This window comes from Drosophila melanogaster, chromosome 3L (genome assembly GCF_000001215.4).
Source record: "Drosophila melanogaster chromosome 3L".
Classification (NCBI taxonomy): Eukaryota; Metazoa; Arthropoda; class Insecta; order Diptera; family Drosophilidae; genus Drosophila; species Drosophila melanogaster.
This window is the reverse complement of record NT_037436.4, coordinates 17608151-17631071: the sequence shown is the minus strand read 5'-3', so window position 1 is coordinate 17631071 and position 22921 is coordinate 17608151. Positions and strand designations below refer to the sequence as shown.

General features: G+C 40.4%; 3 protein-coding genes and 1 non-coding gene across 8 annotated transcripts in view; 2 read left to right on the top strand and 2 right to left on the bottom strand.

Annotated features, from left to right (window-relative positions):
* Positions 1-100: 100 nt before the first annotated feature.
* On the bottom strand, positions 101-9248 carry anchor. Of its 2 annotated transcripts, none has more exons than NM_001275066.1 (13): positions 8579-9248; positions 4675-4964; positions 4440-4579; positions 4048-4379; positions 3820-3985; positions 3518-3757; positions 3268-3459; positions 3054-3207; positions 2701-2793; positions 2273-2645; positions 1838-2212; positions 1657-1782; positions 101-1287 (listed from the first exon to the last, which is right to left on the bottom strand). In NM_001275066.1, exons 1-13 carry the CDS (start codon positions 8767-8769, stop codon positions 1086-1088), a joined length of 2874 nt encoding a protein of 957 aa, NP_001261995.1. In that variant the 5' UTR covers positions 8770-9248; the 3' UTR covers positions 101-1085. The 2 variants fall into 2 exon arrangements, with proteins under 2 accessions (NP_001261995.1, NP_648998.2); NM_140741.3 differs by having other exon boundaries at positions 592-1287; positions 2725-2793.
* scaRNA:MeU4-A65 (small Cajal body-specific RNA : MeU4-A65) lies at positions 2869-3015 on the bottom strand. The gene has a single exon (NR_048292.2). It is a non-coding gene; the product is annotated as a small cajal body-specific RNA : MeU4-A65 (small nucleolar RNA).
* A 198-nt stretch (positions 9249-9446) lies between the features above and the next one.
* On the top strand, positions 9447-10949 carry Vps60 (Vacuolar protein sorting 60). Of its 2 annotated transcripts, none has more exons than NM_001275065.1 (5): positions 9447-9762; positions 9820-9971; positions 10178-10343; positions 10423-10653; positions 10715-10949. In NM_001275065.1, exons 1-5 carry the CDS (start codon positions 9694-9696, stop codon positions 10775-10777), a joined length of 681 nt encoding a protein of 226 aa, NP_001261994.1. In that variant the 5' UTR covers positions 9447-9693; the 3' UTR covers positions 10778-10949. The 2 variants fall into 2 exon arrangements, with proteins under 2 accessions (NP_001261994.1, NP_648997.1); NM_140740.4 differs by having other exon boundaries at positions 9567-9762.
* A 797-nt stretch (positions 10950-11746) lies between these two features.
* Eip74EF (Ecdysone-induced protein 74EF) overlaps positions 11747-22921 on the top strand; it is a 60654-nt gene continuing 49479 nt past the window's right edge. For all 3 annotated transcript variants that reach the window (NM_168740.3, NM_168739.3, NM_001259887.2), the window contains exon 1: positions 11747-12421. The gene's annotated coding sequence lies outside the window, so the exon portion shown is untranslated. The remainder of the gene's footprint in view (positions 12422-22921) is intronic.

Sequence of the window (22921 nt, the reverse complement as noted above, 5' to 3'; positions counted from 1 at the left end):
CATAAACTACTTCTCTCGAAGGCCAAAACGTTTGTTAACAAAACTGCTGGCCACAATATAAAATGCATCAAACTAATAAGTGGAATGCAATTGAGTTAAGCCCCCGTTGAGTCGTTAAAACATAAATGCGTGTACAACTGATATCAGCGAATGCTTTTGGTAGTCAGTGTGCCACCGCATATTACAATCACTTGCATTTAGCATAACAAACGAACCAGAACTTCAATGGACTGGCGATACTTGGTCAGAGAAGAGGCGAGACTTCTCTCCGGGAATGTTTATGGAAGACAGGCGCATACCAAAAAATAAACTCTAGGCATCGTTAGCAGAATAATAAATCGAAGATGGCTGGCGAACAATTAGTAGAGTTGCCCCGGTGTCCGGAATTAAGGGAGATTGGTATTTCGGACACGCAAAACGCAGATTGAGCGACGCGTGCAAGACCAAAAGCCGATCGAAAATGTCTAAAGCTGAAGATTCAGATGGATTCAGCAAAACAACAGATATCAAAAGGGGTGGTTGAAAGAAAACAATGCAAATTAAGATTGAAATTGAATGCGACACGAATGCATGGTAAATGTTTTGTTCTTTGGGCCTCGCGGCTTGAGGTATATATGCAAGATATATATATTTATTTATTCATGGGTGTTTACTATACTATGTGTGTGTATATAGAATTATTCGTATATAGCGTTTTATGCACAGTTTTCACTTTAGTTGTGACACAGAATTGCGCTTAAAGTACAAAGTTATTCTGAATATTTAGGAAACTTGCATATTTTGTTACATTCAGTATTCTATATTGCACTGCATAAAGCTCTAGCTGAGTCAACTACTTAGTAATAAACATTTAAAAAATAAACCTAAACGTTTGCCAAGCAATTTACTTGGCCCATATAAACAAATTCACTAGCTCATCCTCCCACTCCCACTCGCCATTACTGTTACCCACACACAACTGACTGCATTGTGTGTGCGTTCTTGTTTGGCGTACAATCACAGCAGTCAAAATTACATTCAAAATAAACTAAACAGGAAATCAAGCTAAATTTGGCCTAGTTTCTTCATTTCTACAGTGGCTGCATCTATATGCGACTGCAGAAATTGTAGAGCAGCAGCTTATCCTCAAAGTGATAAACGTTGTTTATGTGTCGCAAAACCCGGCCATCGACCAGATGTCGGGCATAATGCACAGCCTCCATTCGATCCTTGGACAGTCCCACCTCGATGAGCCAGCTGACGAACTCGGTGCCGTAGAACACTCTGCGATACACACGAATACGCCACCTGAAAAAAAGATAATTTATTACGTATGTTATTAGAAAATCGGGATTGTCTAGTCAAGCTCAAGCAACTTGTGCTGTATAAGCATTAAAAGTGGTAGGATTAAGGTGATCAAAATGCAAAGCTACTGTCTAACTATTTAAGTTAGATGAAAAAAGTTCCGGTACAGAGACGTACTTACTTAGTTTAACTGAAATTAAAAATTATTGTCATCCAAATGACTATTCCTATTGCTGCTTACTATTCTAAGGGTTGCATTAATTAGAAGGGTTAAAATAAAATGTTTAACAAAGGAAACCTAACTAAATATCTTGCTAAGGGTTCCCTATATTTGCTTAACTTAAGAATATTGTAAGTCTTGGCGGTGCCCACCTTCGGTCCTTTGCAATATCCTTTTTGCAGTTCTCCAAATGATGATTACGGAATTGTTCACAAATATGCTTGGTTTCGGGCCGCACGTTTGACCAGTGCGGTAGGCTGACCACATTGGCTCCATACCTTCAAAGAGAAATACTTTAAAAAACGTTCTAAAGTTTTTAATATTCGATCTTACCATAACTTGCGCCATAGTTTCACAACTGGCATTAGAAGTTCGCCAATGTCGGTGATAAACACTGCCAAAACAATCAGACCTTGACCAAAGTTGAGGAAAGCATCGAGGAAACTTAGTTCCAGATATATGCCCGACATTCCCTCCATGACCAATGTCCAAATGGACACTGCCAGACCGACAAACATGGAGCACAGCAAAGTGATCAAGAGCACGGTATGCTTCAAAGTTTGGTGCTCATCAGCGTCGCTCGGGTGTTCCAGGGGCTCAAGTCCCCTTCTGTTCTGATCCTCATATCGCTCGATAATAGTCTGACAACTTTGACGTGAGGTACTTGGGCCACAGTTAAAGGAGCTGCTGCACATTTGATTGCGAATTCTGGAAGAATTGGTAATTTTAGCACTTTTAATTCTGCAAAAATATTTGGTCATAACTCACTCTTCCGTGGCAGGTGCACTTTCGATCTTGTTTAGATCTTTATTGTTGGCACCACTGGCTCGTTGGCGTGTGCGATTCAACAGATCCTCAATGTCCACAACCACGGTGCTGGTTGTTGAGGAATTGCTCACAGGCGCGCCGCCCGAACAGCAAGTTCCATTGCCAGAACCACAACCTCCTCCGCCTGATCCTGCTCCTCCACTGGCAGCACCATTTGACCTACTGGTTGGCAGTCCCGCAGCTGTTGGTATCATTTCCTCATCGTCGGATGAAGACGAATAAGAAGCTGTGCGAACGCTTTGCCTGATGGACGATTGATCCGTGTGACTCAATAGATTAGTCGTTGATATGGTCGAGTGCAGATCGGATGATTCTGTAGCAATTTAAAAATTAAAGACGTTTTATGTGTTTAGGGTTCAGGGACCTACCCGACTCCGGATTGGACAACTCACGTGAATAGGTCATGTACTTTTCGTATCGTTTCTTATAACGCTGATGCAGCACCAAACAGCCAACGGTTACTAGAAAATTAAATGTAGGCAGGATATAGGTTTAAACATTATATATGATTATATAGAGATAAGAAACATTAATTGTATCAGATTGAAAACTTTTGGTACATCATTTTAGGAACTGTCTATAAGTGGCTCAGGATGGTTTATTAACTTTTACCAAACCTAAACCAAAGACGCGACAGGTTTTGATTAACTCTTCAAATGCATATAGGTCTATCATCATTATTTGATTCAAAGGGTCTTCTTAAAATACTCTTTTCCATTACCTATAAAGCACATAACGAGCATAAACACCGAGATGGCTGCCTGAGCATTTCCGTACTGAAAGCTCGGATTGTGTTTCTCTCCCGACATCACATTCGAGTCGAAGGCAATCAAAAGGGCAGATAATACGGCCGGCACACCCCAGGCAAACACCAACTAAAGGAAAGAAATAGTTACGTCAAATCAGGCTGTAACATTATAATCACATTTAGTTACCATATAGGGCCATAGTTTCAGCACAAAGCACAAGCTGCGACACTGCAGGAAGAGCAATGAAATGGCCAAAAGACCAGTCCACAGACGAGTGCTGTATGTTCCGATATTAAATAGAAGAAACTGCAGGTACAAAGGCCAACGGTGCACGTGCTCCATCTTGGACCAGAGGATTACTCCTATGCAGCACATGAGCTATAATTGTTATGCTTTATAAACAAACTTCTTGGAGTATTTAATAATAATATCTTACCTGAGAAAGCACCAGACAGAAAGTTATTCTTTGGGGCATACGCTTGAAGCGCTTCGTCACGATCAACAATGCCAGCATGATACAACAGGCAGCCGCGCCGGCCACGCTGATGTCAAACGAAAAGGCATCCAGCTCATGGAGATAGTCCAATGGCTTCAGGTTCGTCAGCGATATCATTTTGGCTGATATAAACATCAGCGGTGCCGAGATGAATGTACAGAAAACCATGCTTCGAGCAACCTGAACGAAGAGAATACATAAATAATGGGAAGTGGATTTGAATTGACTTTCAATTCAATTACCAATTCAACCTCCATGTTGTACTGTGTCGCAATGACGAAAGCCCCGGGGGCAGCTGGAAAGGTGCCGTAGAGAAAGCCAAAAGTGCTCAGCTCGGTGGTGTCGTTGAAGTTCTGGCCAGACTGCATAATGTTTACCGTCTGTCGGATTACGAGCGGTAGCACCAATCTGTGAAATGAGAGTACACGTGTTGATCTATTGAATGAATATATAGTTAGAAGGAAACTTACATTTTAACCAGTATAAGAACACCAGGCAATAGAAAGCCTATACTCTTTCGTTCGGATCCTGTCCCACCTACGATCTTAAGACCGAGTAGGAACAAGGCCGTTGCCGAAAAGCTCTGGCCAAGAACACGCAACGTACTGGACACCATTTCGGGCAGACCGTTGGGAAACAGGAATCCTCCTGCAACACCCAGCAAGGTCATCAGCAGCAACGGGTTAAAGAACAGTGCAATTAGGGTGTTGAAAACCAGTATAGACCGTTCACCCAGGCAGCGATTCCGTTTGGACATCTGTTCCGCGGGACAAGTTTCTGGACACAATGGTGGATTGCGGGTCTGCAAAGAATAAGAACTTGTGGTATATTTGCAGAGAGAGGGATTTAGATAAACACCAACCACATCCTCCTTGTTCTTGATTATCTTGGAGATCTCCATGAGGACCAGACCAACTGGATTTAGAATAGCCAGTGAGATAGGAGCCATCAGGTACAGATACGAGGCATATTCCGGATGGACATCCTTATAAAGAGCCATAACTGAAGGAAAAATAGAATGTTAGGTGAAATTGAATTTATATAAAGTTGCATATATTTCTAGATGCAATATCCAGGTTCTTGTAACATGAACTCACCTATGGGATAGCCGATAGCGAAGTCATTGCTCTGGGTGCAGAATATTGCCATCAGGCCGCCGCGAGCGTAGTTCAGGGGCCTGGCGACCAGCAGCGAGATGATCAGCACGGCGAAGAAGACCACCGCCTTGGAGACGAGCATGGCCAGAAGGAAGCTCCAGTTGACAGCGCTCCAGTTGAGCTCGACCAGGGACAGGAAGATCAGCGAGGGCAGGGCGAAGGTGCCCACAAACGTGCCCAGACCCTTGGTTTCCGCATTGCTGATGATCTTGAAGCGTCCGGCAATGTAACTGCAACAAGGAGCGAGTAAAAGGGGAACACATTACACCACTAATCATGTTGTAAAGGCGTGTCGGGCCACGCCCCCCTCACCAAAAGGCGTATATTTTTAATGCTAATAACCCAGCCAGCCGGAAAGGCGGAAACTCTTAATCAATATGTACAGTGTACTCTACATGCATATAAAATACATTCACCGCAGCCCCACACGTGATCCACTCGTAAACCAGTTTTATTTCGGACTGTCTCTTGGCTAACAAAGATTTGTAAACGTTTTTTATTTTCGAGCGAAAATCTGTATTTCTGTCACATTCGACGAGACAAATTAATTTGTCTGTTAATCTGGAGTAGGGAGTACTTCCCCCTGCCTTAAACGAACTAGTTTAGCGACCTTTTCTTATGACTCAACGCGATTTATTGCATTCACTGCATGTTGTGGGAATAACCTGGGGAAGCTCTTATCTCCTTAAGATTTGCGAGACTGCTATTGTTAATATTGGCAGAACTCAGCTTCTGCGTTTGCGAAGCGCCATGTGTCATAGGTTTCTGTGAGAATGCTTTTTCCTAGGAATGCGAAACCCTTGTAGACATTATCTATGTTTTATTTAGCGTGGAAGAGGTTACAAGACATGACTGATAAAGAAGTGTGCCTATGCGAGAGCCACAAGGGCGGAAGATGAAATTACAGTCTCTTTATTAAGCAAATATAGAGAAATTCTTCATGCCCTTTTCTTAAGAAATTCCTTTTATATTTATAAGATGGAAATCAGGAAAATACTTGATAAAAATAGTAATGAATGAAAGCCTTATATATGGGTCTCCACTTTAACATTCCCTTGGGTCTGAAATACAAGTTTTAACAATTGTTGTCTGTGAGTAAGGTCTGTCCACAGAATTTGTACATAAACAAAAAGCTAGACTAAACAGAAAACGTCAAAAACTTTTTCCTTATTTATCTCGCTCATTTATCTGTTGAGCAAAACAAGTGTTCTAGAAACTCAGTCGAGAGAAACGAAATCCAAATTAGTCAACCGGGTAAAACTCATTAATGTACATACATATATACCTCTAAAAAAGAAGTAAAGCTTAATTGGCAAACTGTGAGGATCGGCACGCAAATATTCATCTTACGTGCCCAAACAAAGTGCAAGTTCATTATATTATTAATACTGCGAACCGACCTGTTGGGCAACTCTCGCCCAGAATCCGATGAAGAAACACCTGCGAATGTCTATGCTATTATCAAACTATTGCTACAGTTAAAACCATAACGAGTCGAGGTGTTTATAGCCCCTGTATTATTGGTAGCGCTTATCAGGTTATTTCCAGCCTAAATCATAAAGAAAAATGATCACAGCGAGTCAATCAAATTCTCACAGCGAAAACACACACAACAAAGATTCATCAAATAAATGATTAAATATAATTTCAATGCGATAACAATCGTAAACAAACTTTAATTGCATTACGAGCAGCACTTAAAACTGGAAGCGATGTGCATCTCTTCGCTACCCTTTCATAACAGCGTGTCAAAAGGGTGATAAATATTTGCATTTGGGGAGACATTTGATTGACATAGGGATATGATTTACGTTTGCTAATACTTGGAATTTGTACTTCAAAGAAAATAGTGAGGTATTAAAAGCTAATAAGTTGAAGAGAAATATTTACCATACGAAATTGAGTTATTACAAAAATCAAAAATCAAATCAGTTATAGATAAGTCTAAGAGCTAAAGCAATCTATTTTTCTCAATTACATTTACATTTTAAAGGCCGAATAATGATAAGGACTAAAGGCAGGGTATTACCTCAGTTGGCTTTGCAAGTGCAGAACGAAATTCTAAAGTCAGATGCCAACGAACGCGAAGGGAGAGCAGTTAAATAACATATAATCGCATCCGACTTTGTAGTCGAGTTTGTATAGGCGATATCAGTAGCTGTTTGCTTGAACAGTTGGATGAGGTGCATCTGCCTGGCGGTGGATCTTTGGGTGGGCATGCATATCGCCAGTAATTGGCAGTGGTCGGTAGACAAATCGGTAATTGCGGTTGCATAATCCGTACAAAAAAGGTGCAAATATTGCCTCAGGTGGAGTGGCTCGATACTGTTTACGCTGTATTGCAAGGTCATTGCTGTAATTGTTTATACCGATTTTGTACGTTTTTTCTCGCACTCTCTAAACGTTTTACTTTCGATTATTGCCCACTGGCAATTAAGTTTCGGCTTAGATGCATGTATAATGATTGATATGGGAGCTAGCAGCGCAAATTTACAATTTACATATGCCGCTCCCCATTGTTATTGAGCAATTTTTTGTATGTCAAAGTTAATAGGTGCTTCACGGCAATTTCCCAGGAAAAGTGCCACGACCGGCGGGAATTAGTTCAGATTTATGAAACCGCCTCTAATTATAACTGCTAAATCGGTGGTTAAACATTGGGAAAAATTCCAGCATACGCCAGCAGAGATATTCCCTATTAAATAGCCGGAACATAATGTTTCAAAGGTTTGGATTTTCACGTGAATGATCAAACAATATCAGTTAACGACCGACTTGCAATGACTAATCGGAAATTTTGTAATTCAAATAACCTTTGCAAACGCCAACAAATTTAGCATAACATTCTTTCGCAATGCATCAGCAATTAAAAGAACTGCAGCATAAATTAAAGAAATAGAGACAAAATCTAATCAACAAATAGGCATTGGCCATTAGGCAACTCTTTTTATAATAGATCGAAATTAATTTTATGGGGAATATTAGGCTAGTTGCTGCTGCGGAAAAGCCTAATTAAACCCGAATAAATCTCTTTTGGGTAATTCCGTTTCTAAAAATAACAAAAGTTAATTTAGCTGATTTCGGATAATTGCTGAGTTTGTTTGAAGAAACAAACGATTGAATCGGAGTACGCACAGACAGTGAGACAGCAGTTTGCCACAGATAATAAAATTCGAGTGTCAATTGATAAGTGGGTGAAAACAAATCAGAGAAATTGAAACTGAATCGAGACGGTGTCCGTCATAAGTGCTGGTCACTGTACAAGTGACCGCACGTTCCCCATAATCGTTGCGATAAGGGGTGAAATACATACGTTCGAGTTAGGATCCTACGTGGGATGTGGCAAGCTATATTGTAACTTCAATTACTCAAACTATCTATCTTTTAAGAATATCTAAGCAAACTGAAACGTTTTATTGGTAGTTTTTTACATTTAAAGAGTGGTATTTCAAGATTATTTAAGATTCCTAAGAATGTTTGTTTCTTTCCTTAAAACTATCTATTTTTGATATTTTAGCAAAGAATGATTACTTTGCTTCAGTGGTAGCTATAATTTCCCTTTGAGAATAATTTAAATTGGTTTATTATTGGTTTATGACTACTGTGCTGTCCCCTAGTGAGCTTGCTAATAAAAAGTGTACACAATGTTCTGCCCAATAAAGTAAATAAAACCGAATTAGGGCTGTTTAGCTGTACCTAAATCAAACAAAGGCTTGCAAATGAGCTTTAGGGGTGCGAGCAACCTGGTGTTTTTGTGTTTGGGGTGGAATATACGGGTAATCTTATCGGGAAGGATGCGTGGGACCACTATCTAGGTGCGAAGTTCCCCAATATATCTACTAACCCGCAAATGATGATGCCGAAACACTGAACCAACGCCGGGTAAAAGTTGTTCATGGATACGCCCCCGTCGTCGGCGCGTGGCGTCGCCGTTCCATTGGCCAAAGATGAGGCCATGGTCGAGGTGATGACTCTGACATTAGCCTCTGTGCTGGCAGCAATCCGCTGGCTGGCGTAGTACATGGAGCTGTCCATTGGGGACTACTGTGGAGTGGCTGCTAAGCGTGGGAGTTCACTGTTAGTGGGCGACTCTGCGCGTCATAGCGGAAAAAGTGGGGTGCTCCGGTGGGCCAAGCAGCTGATGGGCCGTGACGTCAAAGGGCCAGCTGCGGATTTATTGGATTTTCGCCGACCTTTACTTTATGTTGCTGGCAAATATGTTGCTCTATTATTTAATCGCTTATCTACGCAGTTTTGTTTGCCAATTTGATGGTTGTTGTTGTGTATTATTAGCACTCTATTTTCCTTCAATAGTCGAAAATGGTCGAAAATCGCAATGCCCGGCAGGCTGATTTCACTTTCATCTGTTCGAACGACGCATTGCTGATTTTTGAGTCCGCAGCACTTGCTTTTGGCAATTAAACGAATTTATTAATTTGCGCAAATTAACGTAGTTAAGAGCTCAAAAGCGCCCGCCGATGCGTTTTGTTTTTAATTTGCAATGCGAATGGTGGGACCGCAGCGCGGTCGTTAAGTAATACCAGCGGGGCAACCAAAATGTACTAAAATACACCATTTATATGTTATGAAAATACCAAACAAAAATACTAAGGCAGTGCTACAAAGAGACCGTTAAAATATCTGTTATTTACACAGTTTTTCCTAAAATTGAACGACATATAAGCTAAATATCGAACCAGTTAAACAAACCAGTTCGAATGAGTTATCTTTCCAAATTACAATAAAAACAGTTTCATTTAAGAACAATAAGTCGTTGGTTGACAGACCTGCCAAACAGTGCTGCCCACCAACACTGTACGGTCCAAACAGCTGATTGGTATAGGAAAAAGAAGAAGACAATTAGTCATCAAACAAAATTTGTAGAACGAATTAAAGTGGAAAACCCACAAATTTCCCATAAATTTTGCGTGTTGTAGTTAAAATAATAAAGCAGTCAATATGAATCGCCTTTTTGGTCGTGGTAAGCCCAAGGAGCCGGGTCCAAGTCTAAACGATTGCATCGCCGGGGTAAGTGTCGAAATCATGGAGAAAACAAAGCAAATAACAATTTATTACACTCAACAGGTCGATGCCCGAGCAACAAACATCGAAGAGAAGATCAGTAATCTGGAGGCAGAGCTGCGCAAATACCGCGAACAAATGTCCAAGATGCGAGAAGGTCCTGCCAAGAACTCCGTGAAACAGAAGGCCCTCCGGGTTCTCAAACAAAAGAAGGCGTACGTTCAATGCCCCACCCACTGCCTAGTATCGATTATATTCCAAACCTCCAGTGTTACTCTTCTCCAGACATTTGAAATTATCATTTCCTAATCTATAAGTTCCATTACCTTATGAAATTTACATCCACAATCAATTTTTTTATTGTGTCCTGTTCTAAATGAGTATTTTAAACCATTTTGAACTTTATTTGTTTCCTACACAGCTACGAACAGCAGGCAGAATCTCTGCGCAACCAGTCGTTCAACATGGAACAGGCCAACTATGCGGCGCAATCCTTGAAGGATACTCAGGCCACCGTGGCGGCCATGAAGGATGGAGTCAAGCAGATGAAGACCGAGTACAAGAAGATCAACATCGACCAGATCGAGGTAAGCATAGTTAGCTGGAAAGAGATGGAAATGTCCCAGAAATATGAACATAAATTAATTTTTATCCTTTTGCCTAAAGGACATCCAAGACGACATGGCTGATATGTTTGAGCAGGCGGACGAGGTGCAGGAGGCACTGGGCCGCACGTACGGCATGCCTGAGGTGGATGACGACGACCTGCAGGCCGAGTTGGATGCTCTGGGCGATGAGATTGCCTTGGACGATGACACCAGCTATTTGGATGACGTGGTCAAGGCTCCGGAGGCGCCGAGTCGAGAGCCGGGAGCTGACAGCATCGTCCCTGGAAAGGTATAATGCTGCTTATATGGATAGCAGCTTGATTGCTTACTAACGAGCTAATTTCTTACAGAGCACCATTGAAACGGATGAGTTCGGCTTGCCCAAGATTCCGACATCGCTGAAGACCACATAGGCAAGCTGCCAAGCTGCCAGCTCTCATGTTTCCATTCTTTATCCTTTGTTGAACCTTGGGCACGCTTTGTATATTTTATGTGTAATGGAGCCATCAAAGATTCCCTCTCAAGTCTCACTTTTGTAACCATTTGTTTTTTCAATAAATAGCCGTTTAGTTATCACGCCACACTAATGACGCATTATATTGGTTAATTTATGAAAGTTAATATATATAGTGAAAAAACATTAATATATTTCAACTTCAAACTTTCACTTAATTCAGGGAAAGAAATTATTATTATTTATTATTTATTAGGTTTGTGCTTAAAAATTTTAACAATGAAACATTCGTTCTTTAGTTTTTATCCAGCGGTTAAATCAATTAATATAGTTTAAATTGTAAATTAAATAGTTTGACCCTTTTTTGATCGGATGTACAGCTGTACGTATACGTGATAAACACTTAAGTCAAAAACTCATTTCAAACAAAATTTGGTGAGCTTGCAGAACAGGTAAGAAGAAGCTTGCCATTGAATTACGATATTTTCAATTTAAGTAAGTTTTTGAGTATAAAAGTGAGTATAATGTACTGCTTACTTTTTTGAGAAAGCAGAATACTTGCTGAATGAGTTTCCGCCGCATTGTAATTGAAATGGATTTAGCGTTAATCGAACGCAAAGCAATGTTAATATATTTTTTGGCCTTGAAATTAAATAAGGTGTTGTTGGAAATAAAGTACGCAAAAACAAAAACTATTTCCCACAATTTCGACGTACAGAGGATGCACTGTAGCTCCCTACTCTCTTTGGCTCTCCCTGCAATTGCAATTGCATTCCGCTCTCTTAGCCTCGCTTGCGCTCTCTACGCTAACGAGCTTTGAAGTTCAGAGCGTGAACTTGAGCGTTTCTCTGCCGTTGTCGTCGCGAGGTGGAGGTGCGCTGGTGTGCGTGAGCGGGTCTCAGTGCAGCGCAGTGCCTGTGTGCAAAAATACGCTTGTTCGCCGTTTAGTTGTCTTTTGACTGCTGTAACGGACAGTCGCAAATTTTGCCCCAACTCTGATTCGAGCGATTCGAATGCGAAGAGGAAAACCTTCGCTTTTCAAACACGCATAACAAAAACCAAACAACAAAACAAATTAGCAGCAACAAAAATCAATTGTTCAAACGTAACTGTAACTGCAGCGTTCGCGCCAACCGACAGAACGCCCGCTCGCCCGCCCGCCCACTTTTCCCGCCCACCGTCGTCGTCGCCGCCGTCGCGTCGCTAATTAAACGCTTTGCTACCGATCAAAAGTGCAATCCCAAAATATCAAACAAATAAAATGCGTTACAAAGAGTTCTGAAGCAGCAAAAATCGCGCGAAGAAATCTCGCTGTTCAAGTGGCCTTAGCGTGATGATTAAAATGTCAATTAATTAATCCAAATATCTGGTGGCATCTGACAGCCTTTGGTCGGCTTTTCCCGCCCTCCCCTGACCACGCCCCCGCCCCCATAAAGAAAAGTGCCTGAAAGTTTATACATATTTACACAAGAATTTTAGAAATTAAGTGATAAATCGCAAAGTAACTGATAGAAACTTCGAGGCAATAGGGTATATGATTTTTTTCTGCCGTTGCCGGAACATTATGGATATATCGCCAATTGGATTACTTTTGCTTGAGATGGTAAGTGACTAATTCCAGAACCTTGTTTTCCTTTCGACCAGCAGATCGCTCATACGCAGCGTTGCATTCGCCGCGGCAGCGGAGTTGCCTCGAATGCAGGAAGCGAATGGCGCAAAAAAAAGCTCTCTATTTATTTCGTCATCGGTGCACATACATACATTGCACATAGACGCATGTATAGCTACATACTTGAAAGTTCGTGAAAGTGTTGAAAATTTTAGGAGGAAGAAGATCGGGGTGAAAAGTGGGTGGGAAAAATGCCTGCGCCTCCAGCGAAAATATCCTTTAATAATAGTTGCTAAAATCTGCAGGATCATTTTGTGTACTAGAATTATATTATAGAATTAGTACTAATAAAAGCTTTTCTTTGTTAACATATCGAGTATTTGACATGTTTTCAAAGAAAATGTGCGAAACGCTTGCTTTGTTTACGAGATTGCATTATATAAAATATAATATTTTCAATTGGTAATATAGTTTAGGTGGTGTTAAATTTTCTAACACACTTTGCATTGATAAGAGCTCCACACATATCAAACTTGTAGGAATGTCATTATGCATTATTAATTTGAAATGACTTGCAAACTTTTTCAATAAGAATACATATTTAATTGTATCGTTTTTTTCCATTTTTAAGCAATTAAGATATGAATCTAAAAATTGTAATGCATTACATTACAGTGCAATAATTGAAATAAATATTTGGTCATGCACATTTTCCCACTACCCTTTTATTTATTTTTAATGCGGGCATGACTAATCCCAGAATTGAGGAAAAAAAAACCAAATTCGCTGAATTTCAATTTGGCAAGAAAACTTTTTGCATGTTTGATTTTGGATAATCCCCGCCCTTCTAGAATTTCACAGCCCAAAGCGCTGGCCCAGTTAAGACTTGAGTTTGGGTTTTAGCCAATTAACAGAATTCGATACAAAGTGAAGAAGCGATCAATAAAAGCGCCAGCCACAGCAAATAAATTATATTTTGCTATTTTATTACGTTTTTTGTAAATGCTACATGTCAATCCGTTTCGTTTTTCTACTCAATTTGGTTAACCACAAGCTGAGATAAAAAACCTATTCAGATTTGCAAGTCAAAGTTAGGCGATCGGCCTTCGAAGGGGGCAATAAATAATACTGCCTGACCTGAGGGCCCTGAAAATACGTACTTCCTAAAATTTATTCCATTTGCCGCTGAGCAACAGAATCACTGACCAACCTCACCAAACATTGCCATTCCCCCATTCCCATTTGCCAAAAATAAAACCAAAACAAGGAACAAAAATATTTGAAAACAAAATCCAAATGGGATTTGCCAAACAAACGCGATAGCCCTCTGCTGATAAGAAAGTTTCGAGTAGAGCGCTGGCTCAAAATTAATTTGGATTCTTCACTAAATCAAAGATAATCCCAATTTAGTAGCTACAAAAATAAAGTTAAAAGTAAAGTTCTACCAAAACTATCTTAATGTGATATGGAGCGAGGGAGAGCGCAGATAGAGAGAACGAGATAGTGATCGTCGGAGAGGAGAGTGGAGTGTGGAGAGGGACGGGTCGAAAACGTTTGCAAAGGCAATGAACGCGAGCTTTTGGCGTTTTCTTCCGATAACGGGCACTACGTACACAGCACACGCACACCAACAAACCCTCGAATATCAATAGACACAAACACACACACATAAGCACGCACTCACACAGATACAATCGCCCGAGTTCGCTCAGTTTCGCGCTAGTTCAGTTCAGTTTTCCTCCCATGTCGCATGACCCTGGCCTGCTATTGAAGCTCTAGACACATTCGGAGGGCGATACAAAGCGCACCATTCAAAATATATACTAGGTATTGTCTATGTCCGCGCACACATGCCCAAATCATACTAGTTGCCGGCGTATCTGTACCCAAAGTACTCGCTTTTCTTGCCTTTTTCCACCACTAATGCTAATGCTGCAGCGGGGTATCCGTTGTATTTCACTTCGGATATATAGCGATAAGTAGGAATTATGTGGGAGTGATGGGGGTGGCATGGTGCACAGGTGCAGGAGTGGGAAGTGCTAAACTCTTTGGTGACAAAGTCAAAAGTGACAGTTATTTAGGAAAACAATATTTACTTATTTAGAAAGATCACAGTTTTCGCAAATTAATAATAAGTATCAATTATGCAAAAAAAAAGGCTATTTAATATTCATTAAATGTTCTTTATTTTTAACTTTATTTTATTTTCCACAAGGAACTAATACAATATGTATTCTTACGGAAGTTTCAAGTTTTAAAATATCCTTGAAAATTTAATACTGGGAATATCAAAAAACATGCTTGGAAATTCTTTCAATTATCTAAAAGTATTAACTCTCATCCTTGTCATACATATTTACATTTGAAGCCAAAAAGTACCTAACAATAACTTCTGTTTTGTGCATTTTTAAGTCTATTTGCTGAGCCCCCAAGTCGAACTTCCTCATTCTCAAACCATACATCAGCATGATTTACGGTTAGCTCAAAACTCGAATGGCTTCTAGAGTCATAAAATTTGGACAAAGCCCTAGTAATCTGGCCAATCGGCTAAGCTGTGAATGGCATTCCGTGATCTTGTTTGCTTTGGCCAACTGATAAGCGGCCAACGAGGCGTATACTTGATAAAAATCGAACAGAACAAACACAGAAGCAACCTTAGACAAATCAAAAGAAATCCACTTGATGCCCCAGCCAATTGTTGAAATATTTGTTGGGTGCTCTTGGGCAATCGTAGCCTTGTCTAAAATATGGGGGGTTGGGGGTGGTGGTGGTGGTGATGGTAGCCCTAGGCCTTCTGACAAAAACTAGTTCTAAGAGTTATGTGAATGATATTAAAATGACTATGAAAAATCCGACAGCAGATGCTTCGTGCCAATGAAGTTGATACCCACAAACACACATGCTTTTTAACCTTAAGTCACGTTTGGATTTGGTGGGTCTGCGACCGCGTAATTTTGTTGGTAACTACGTTGTTTTCTTGGCATTCTGTATGGCACTACGGCCGTACAACTCTCAATGTTTTTGTTATTGTTTGCCGCTTGCGGCAAGTTCAACAAAACATCAGTCGAAAAAACCCAGCCAAAAGCACATACTGCTGGCTCAACGCTAAACTTCTGCCCCCACAACACACAATTCGGCACATTGAGGTTCAAGGCCCCCGGCCCCACAAAACGGAGTGGAGCAGAGCGGAGCATTCGACTTCGCAAGGCCAAGTGCAAGTCCAAGTCCGACTCAGTCGTGGCTTTTCGATTAACCATACGCGGCGTATGATTTTCAGTTTTCGTTCGTTTTCGGTTTTCGGTTTTCAGTTTTCAGTTTTAATTATGCATTTGCTCGGCTCGAGAGGCACGCAAGATAAAGAGTAGCCATGACAAACATTTACCCCAATAGGCCTAAAATGGCAAGGGCTCGGTGAATCGCGGGGCACGTGCCCAAAAAGCCAGCGACTAGCAAAAGATTAATCAAAGAGCCAGGCCAAAATGAAATATGGCAAGTGCTTTACGGTCGGGAGTTTCAGCAGCTTGAATGCCCTTTAACAAGAGCTTAATATATTTACGATAATAATTACGAACGTAGAACTTATTTACTCAACACAACCTATTTAAGTAAATTAGTAATTTTTTATTTTCAAAATATTTTTGGTCTTCAAAACCAAATCTTTAGGAACATTTACACATTTATTAAATGTAATTCTTTGAAGCTGTTATAATTATATTATTATTTAATTGAGTAACATTATTCCTCCAGAAAATACTGTTTACTGAGTACCAAAAAATGTTTCTTATTTTAATATATTTATTTTAACGAGCAGCTTACAAAATCAATTAACACTTCGAAAATGTGTCTTTAATATTTTGTTTAAATTGGCATTTACAATTTAATCTGTTTGAATGGCCTGGTAAATACATCTTGACGTATTACTTAACATACGGAATTTTAGTTTTTAGACACTTTAAAATGGTATCTTTCCAACGGGTATTTAAGAAAGAAATCATTTGATCTGCTAACTAGATGTATATAAATATGTATCTATTTTAGTTAGTTGTAATATTTGATTTAAGCAGAGCTCAGCATTCAGTGCATTTGGTTCGACAAATAAAAGAACTATTAACCATTCTTAGTGACTTAGCAGCTAACAATCGCAGCATAAAAAGCTTCGCAGTAAGGAAATCAAAATCGGCTTCAGTTCGCTTTCGTGTATCAGATTCACTTTAACTTTTCGGCAGCAGAATGGCAAAGGCAGCAGTGGAGGCAAACAAAGTCAGAAAGGCAAAAAGACAAGGCAAATGCCAGCGAGTCAAGTCGCTCACCCATACAAGTGCCGAAAATCATGACCTTCCACAATGCCAGCAGAAAACCTACAGCAACAGTTGAGTTCAGTTCAGTTGAGTTTGGTTGAGTTGAGTTGATTTCGGTGGTTCGTTCGTTCGTTCTCCCTGCGCTGCCTTTCTCGTTGTTGTTGTTGCCTCGTGAGCGAGCTAGCTTTTTTTTTCACTTCTGTATTTTTGGCAATGCGTGAGTGAGACATACACACACTCACGCGCGCACACATATACACTCGCAGACGGGCAGGCAAAGAGTGCGCTGCTCGAAAATAAGGCCAAGGTGACTCACCTTGATTAAGACCCAATCCGAATGAGTAGAAGCAGCAAGAGAAGTGCCGCCTGCCGGTAGCAACAACAACAACAACAACAACTTAAACAGTAACAACAACAACCACGGCGAAACCAACACGGTTTTCAATGACCTTGCCCAAAAAAAAGCTCCGAGCATAATAATTAAATAACTTGGGCCAAGCCACTGCCGCGTAGAACCGAAAATCAGGCTCGAAAACGAAATTGAAAATTCCCAAGTCATTGCCAAAAATAAAATGCAAAGATACACAGAGGAAAATTAATGATATTTTGAAAATATTGCTTTTAAATTAATTGAGGTAGACACGTATAATTAAGACAATACGTGTCTACCTCAATTAATTTGTATACATTTTATATTATATTACATATGTATCTATATAATTACAATATAAATATATCTACTTAACTTTATTAATATTATTTAAGAATTTATAATGGAATTGCCTATGCAATTTAACGAAAATTAATATTTTTCTTTGTGTAAAAAATATTGGAGCCCCCCAAAACCGAGAAACGGGAGAGAGAGAGACAGCGCGAGAGCGAGCGAGAGGCAGCGAGACCTCCGCCAGAGGTCAACGCCAGGATCAGTGACATTGCCACCGCGTCATTCTCAGCCGACGCAGAGCGTGCATTGACGTCGCGTACATTCACTTCAGCGCCGAAAAAACAAAAAAAAAAAAAAAAACACTGTATACAAAAATTCACTCTTGGTCTGGTCCGCTCAGCCTAGTCCGTTGTCGAGAAATGAGTACAGCTGCAGCTCCAAATAATGGCAGCGATAGCCTAGAAATATCTAGAATCCTCAATTACATTCTGAAGATCGTTAAAAATACTAATCCAAGTAACAATACTCAAAATAGTACAGATTACGTGGGCGATTCTTAAAAATCATTCGTAATGATTATAGTTTATAATCAGAATAAATAGTTTATATAGTTATAGTTCATCTATACATAAATATATTTCGTCATTTCATCATCCATATCAATTCAGTACATCTGTTTTTCTTTTCTCAATGCAAAACTAATTAATATTGAATAAATTTTAAGTGAAATAATCAATTTTTTAGTTCTAGTTTATGTAATTTATTTAAAAACATCTAACTGCATTTATTTATTTCGGTCTTTCTTTACTAAAACTCATAAGCCCAGAATATAGATTGCATTACATTACGTATCCGTAGCGTGGTACATTTATCTAAAATTCTTACTAATATTATAACGGTTTTATTTCATTGCGTTTACTGAATATTTACTATTTCACTTCACTATTTTATTTCCTTTCTCATATAGGCACGAGTATTTATTTATCTAATAAGAAACACCACTTAATTTCACCAGAACTTCTGGTGAGCTATCAATTAAAACATTATGCATTTGAATTGTGCCTGCGTTCCTCTACCATATCAAGATATTCTTGAAGAGTCAAGGATCTCGCGACTATATAAAGTTGATTGTCCTTCGCCGCTGCCCTGAGCCAGCAACAACAACGATGACAACAGCGCGTGCGATTTACAGTTGCATTGGCAGTTTGATAGCCCAGTGCCGCCCCAACTGTAAACACGTGCCGCTCCGAGCAGCCAAGGCTCCGCGGTTTGAGAGCCACATTCGAGATTCTAACGCGCCTATCTCAATAGCCCCCAAATGCTCACACCATTACACACGCGCATTTAGCCTTAGTTGAGGTCTCGCCATGCAATGCAATGCACCTCGAAACGCACGCACACACATGTGTGTTTGCATGTGTGTGCGTATGTGAGCGCTGGCGTAATGAAAACAACTCCCGCGCTTTTTCGCGCCCGCAAGAGAGCGACAGTGAAAGAGAGATGCTAAATTTAGTTCAATGAATTCGAATTTCACCCAGCTCTTAGCAGGCTCTCACTCTCCATCTTGCTCTCTCGCGCTTTGTTTTTGTTTTGTTGTTATTGTTGGGGCACAGTGTATTGACTACCGCAGAGAGCAAAGCACGTTACTCCACTCGGCACCACTCGGCACCACCCACCACCCCCTCTGGACGCATCGCACTCTGCGATGATGATAATGACGTTGCCAGCGGCTGAGTTTCTGCAACTGCAACAACGACACGATGATGATGATGATGACGATGGTTATCGAAGGTCTTTCACCCGAACTCGGTCATTGGCGTACATTTGTGTGCTGCTGCTGCTTCAGCTGCGACGTCGCTGCCACCGATGATGTTGCTGTTGTATCTGCTGCTGGGCTTCTGCTTGTGCTGCCGCCGCCGCAGCAACTGCAGCTCTGCCTTACTGCCGCCGCTCGCAAATCCAGAGCTTTTCAAAGTGTACATGTCGCAATTTCTTAAGAAAGTTCAATTACCCCAAACAATCAGATTTACTGTCTGTTTTTTTGATGCATACACTCGCTGGCCGCACAGTGGGTGCTGTGCCGAATTTTTCGGGCCCTTTTAAAGTGTTGGTTATATGCCTATATGCCTAGGCTTATGGGGATAAAATTACAATTATTTTTAGATTTAAATATTAACTCAAAAATTAAAAACTGGAAATATTTTTAATTATTGGGATAAAGCCTTTAAATCATAAAAAACAAGCAAATTAAATTTATTGTAATTCAAAATTCATCTTCTTTTTTTTTTGTTTGTTTTCCCATAATATTTTTATTTAAGATTAAATTGTTTTCTAACACCTTATTAAGTATAAATCCACTATCTCAGTAAAGTTCTCCGCGTTTCGTGCACAATGCCCACTGTGCAGTCGCTTGGTTCATTCGCTTCTTTCGCTGCAGTTTCGTTGCTGCTGCCGCTGCAGCGCCTCTGCCGCCGCCACCGCTGCCGCAGTCGGCGTCGCTGGGTTGCAGTTTTCTAATGTTGCCTGGCATGTTGGGAATGGGCATGGTTGGGTTTTCAGTTTTCCAGCGCGAGGAGGAAGCGGAAGCGGGGAAGAAGCTGTTGTGTGTTGTTGGCTGGTTTTATGGTGCATCTTCAAATGTTTGGCTTGCACTCTCGCCCCGTCTCGCTCGCTCCTACGGCCGTCCCTTTCGCGTTTATTTGCGTCGCTGCATTCAATTTCAATGAGAAATGTTTTCTTCTCGTTTTCGTTTCTGTTTTTTTTCTCCTTTTTTTTTATTCTTCTGCATTCGGATTCGCTTTTGTTTTTTTGGTCATGCAAAAATATATACAAAAACGTTTTCCTCTCTTTTTTTCGCCTATGAAATGCAGATCAGAATCGGATGCACTTTCCCTTTGGAAAGGATTTTAAGACGGTCGAACCAAATTTATTCATATGTTATCTAAACACTAAAGCAGCACTCTCAAATTATAATATTATAACTCTCTGAATAAAAGTGTTAATGAATATAAAGCAATAACAACATCTATCTATCTAACTCGCTTGTAAAACTCAAAGTTTTACAATATTTTATTATTAATTATATATTAATGATTTTGTGATGACAAGGTGCACATATGAGTATTAGAAAATTTGAAATACAAAAACCATTTAAAGTAATTTTATTAATTTTCGTTTGATATATGTACATAGCACAACTTTCCAACCATTTAAACATGTATTTATTGGGCCATTTGAATGTACCCACCACTTTCGATCGCTTGTTTAACCTATTCAAATTCATACTTTCATCTCCATTTAAAAATGCATCTGCTCCCCGCAAATTTCGATATGGGTTTCCATTGAACTTTAGCCTTCGATGGCCGAACCTTTTTGGACATTTCAAATTATTTGCATGCGAATTTGCCGCCGTCATCTCTTGAGGTAATCCATAATTTCCAAAAGAAAGACATTATTGCATTCGATCTGTGACCACCCCATCCTCCCATGCCTCCTCCTCCTCCTTCACCACCAATCGGCAGTTGCAACTTTCAAACGAGTTTAGTACTTGCACCCAGCAACGGCGATGGCCATTGCGATGCCTTTTGGCCAGGTCCGAAGGCATCTTGGCCAGGCTGGGCATCCTCGCTGGGGCCAAGGAATTTGACCGACACATTTACGCTGATGGTTTCGTTTCTTTTTCGAACTCCGATTTGGTTTATTCGGGCTTATCTTCTCCGCAGGCAGCGCAATGCATTTTTCCATGTTGTGCATTTTTTCGACGTTTTCTTAAAATAATTTTTCATGTTTTTTTTTTTTTTTGGTATTTTGGTCTTTTTTCGGCAATGGCGACGAAATATTTTCAATGTCTCAGCGGCCAACTTTCGATGGCTTTGTGCTCGTATCTTATTTTTATTTATTTCGTTTTGCGCTATCAGTGACAAAACTTGCTTCGACTGCATTCGCTGCACCTCTGTCGCAGCGCAGTAGGCGTCGCTGCTGACGCAGGCAGCTTGCGCAGCAGCGAAATGCAAGTGGAACTGCAGTCTTAATTTTATTTCACTCGCTTATCGAATCGATCAAAATCAAATATGGATCATTCTTCTCGCTTAGGATATTTTTTTGTTTTATTTAAATGTTTAAAATACCTACTTAACCATTTAAGTTCGAAAAAATAGTTCTAAGCATTTGCATTTGCTTTAATTAATAAATTAATACATTTTTATAAAACTATTATGCCTTATAATGTCAGAGCATATTAGCATTTTAATTAAGAAATAGCTGAGTCAGAAGTATTTCCCCATTTGGAATTTGGTTGGGTGCTTTAAAATCAAAAGTGAAATTCCCCATAAAAGTTACTCAATAAAACGAAATTATTTTGCGCTGCGCTGCATTTCTTGTGGCAGTTTGCACGAGTTCAGCGTGTTGTTGCTGCTCTTGATTTTTGCGTTATTTTTTTTTTTTTTTTGTTTTTTGGGTGCATTAAACGGCAAATTGTTTCGTGGGATCAACACAAAGTGCGTTGATCTCTCGGCTGAAAAAGTGAATGAATGCAAACGGTGACGTCGCGACGCGACTGCGCTGCGCTGCTCTGCTGGCGTGGGCGTCGCTGCCTGGTTACGTTTGGCGGCGGCGTGAAAATAGCTCGAATGTGACTAACAATTAATAAATTATTAATTGCGTTGAATCATGAGTCTGTGCGCTGTGTACTTTTTACTTTTTGGAGCAACTCCCGATCGCCATCTCACTCACTCTCTCTCTCTCTCTTTCACTCACTCACCCATTTCACTCCACTCGATGCGAAAGCAAAAGCAAAACAAAAATTCATCGGCCTGCGTTCGCGTATTGCCCTCTCACTCCCCATGCACTGTACAAAAATTTTGCAGGGCATAGTTTCCCATTCCGCAAAATCATTGAACTTCAAAACAAATCATTAAAAGCAGAAAACATCGCACAAAATATTCAACAACGCCCAGTTAACGAGAATTTGACAGGATTATTCATTCAAATCTGTAAATGTACATACATATGTAGTTAATAAAAAACATCGTTTGTTTTTAGCATCCATAGTTTTAATTGCTACCTATTTGATTCGTAAATGCGAATTCTTCAGCACTTTTATACTTAGTTTGATATAGTGTGCAAGTAGACTGCAACTTTGATCATTTACCATGTGATAACGGGCACTTTCTTAAATTTATTTCTCTGCAACTGCTCCCCTCTCGCTCGCTCCCACGCCCCATCTCCCTCGCACACACGCTCCATCCCGCTCTGGTCGTGTGAACTCTGCTTTTGACCGACGAGGCAATGTTGTTCGTTGACCTTTCCCAAGTGTTGTTGCCATGAAAGGAGTGTAAGTGAGTTGTGGGCGCTGCTGCCGCCGCCGCTGCCTCGGCCGGCGTCGCTGCCCGCCCTCTGCCCGCTGCAGTTTACGCAGCAGCGCCTAGTTGTTGTTGTTGTTGCTGCGGCCCCCGCTTTTGTTTCATATTTCGGCAAAAGTTTCCTTGGTCATTAAACTCTTTAATGCAACGACCTTCCAGTGCGATCGAATCG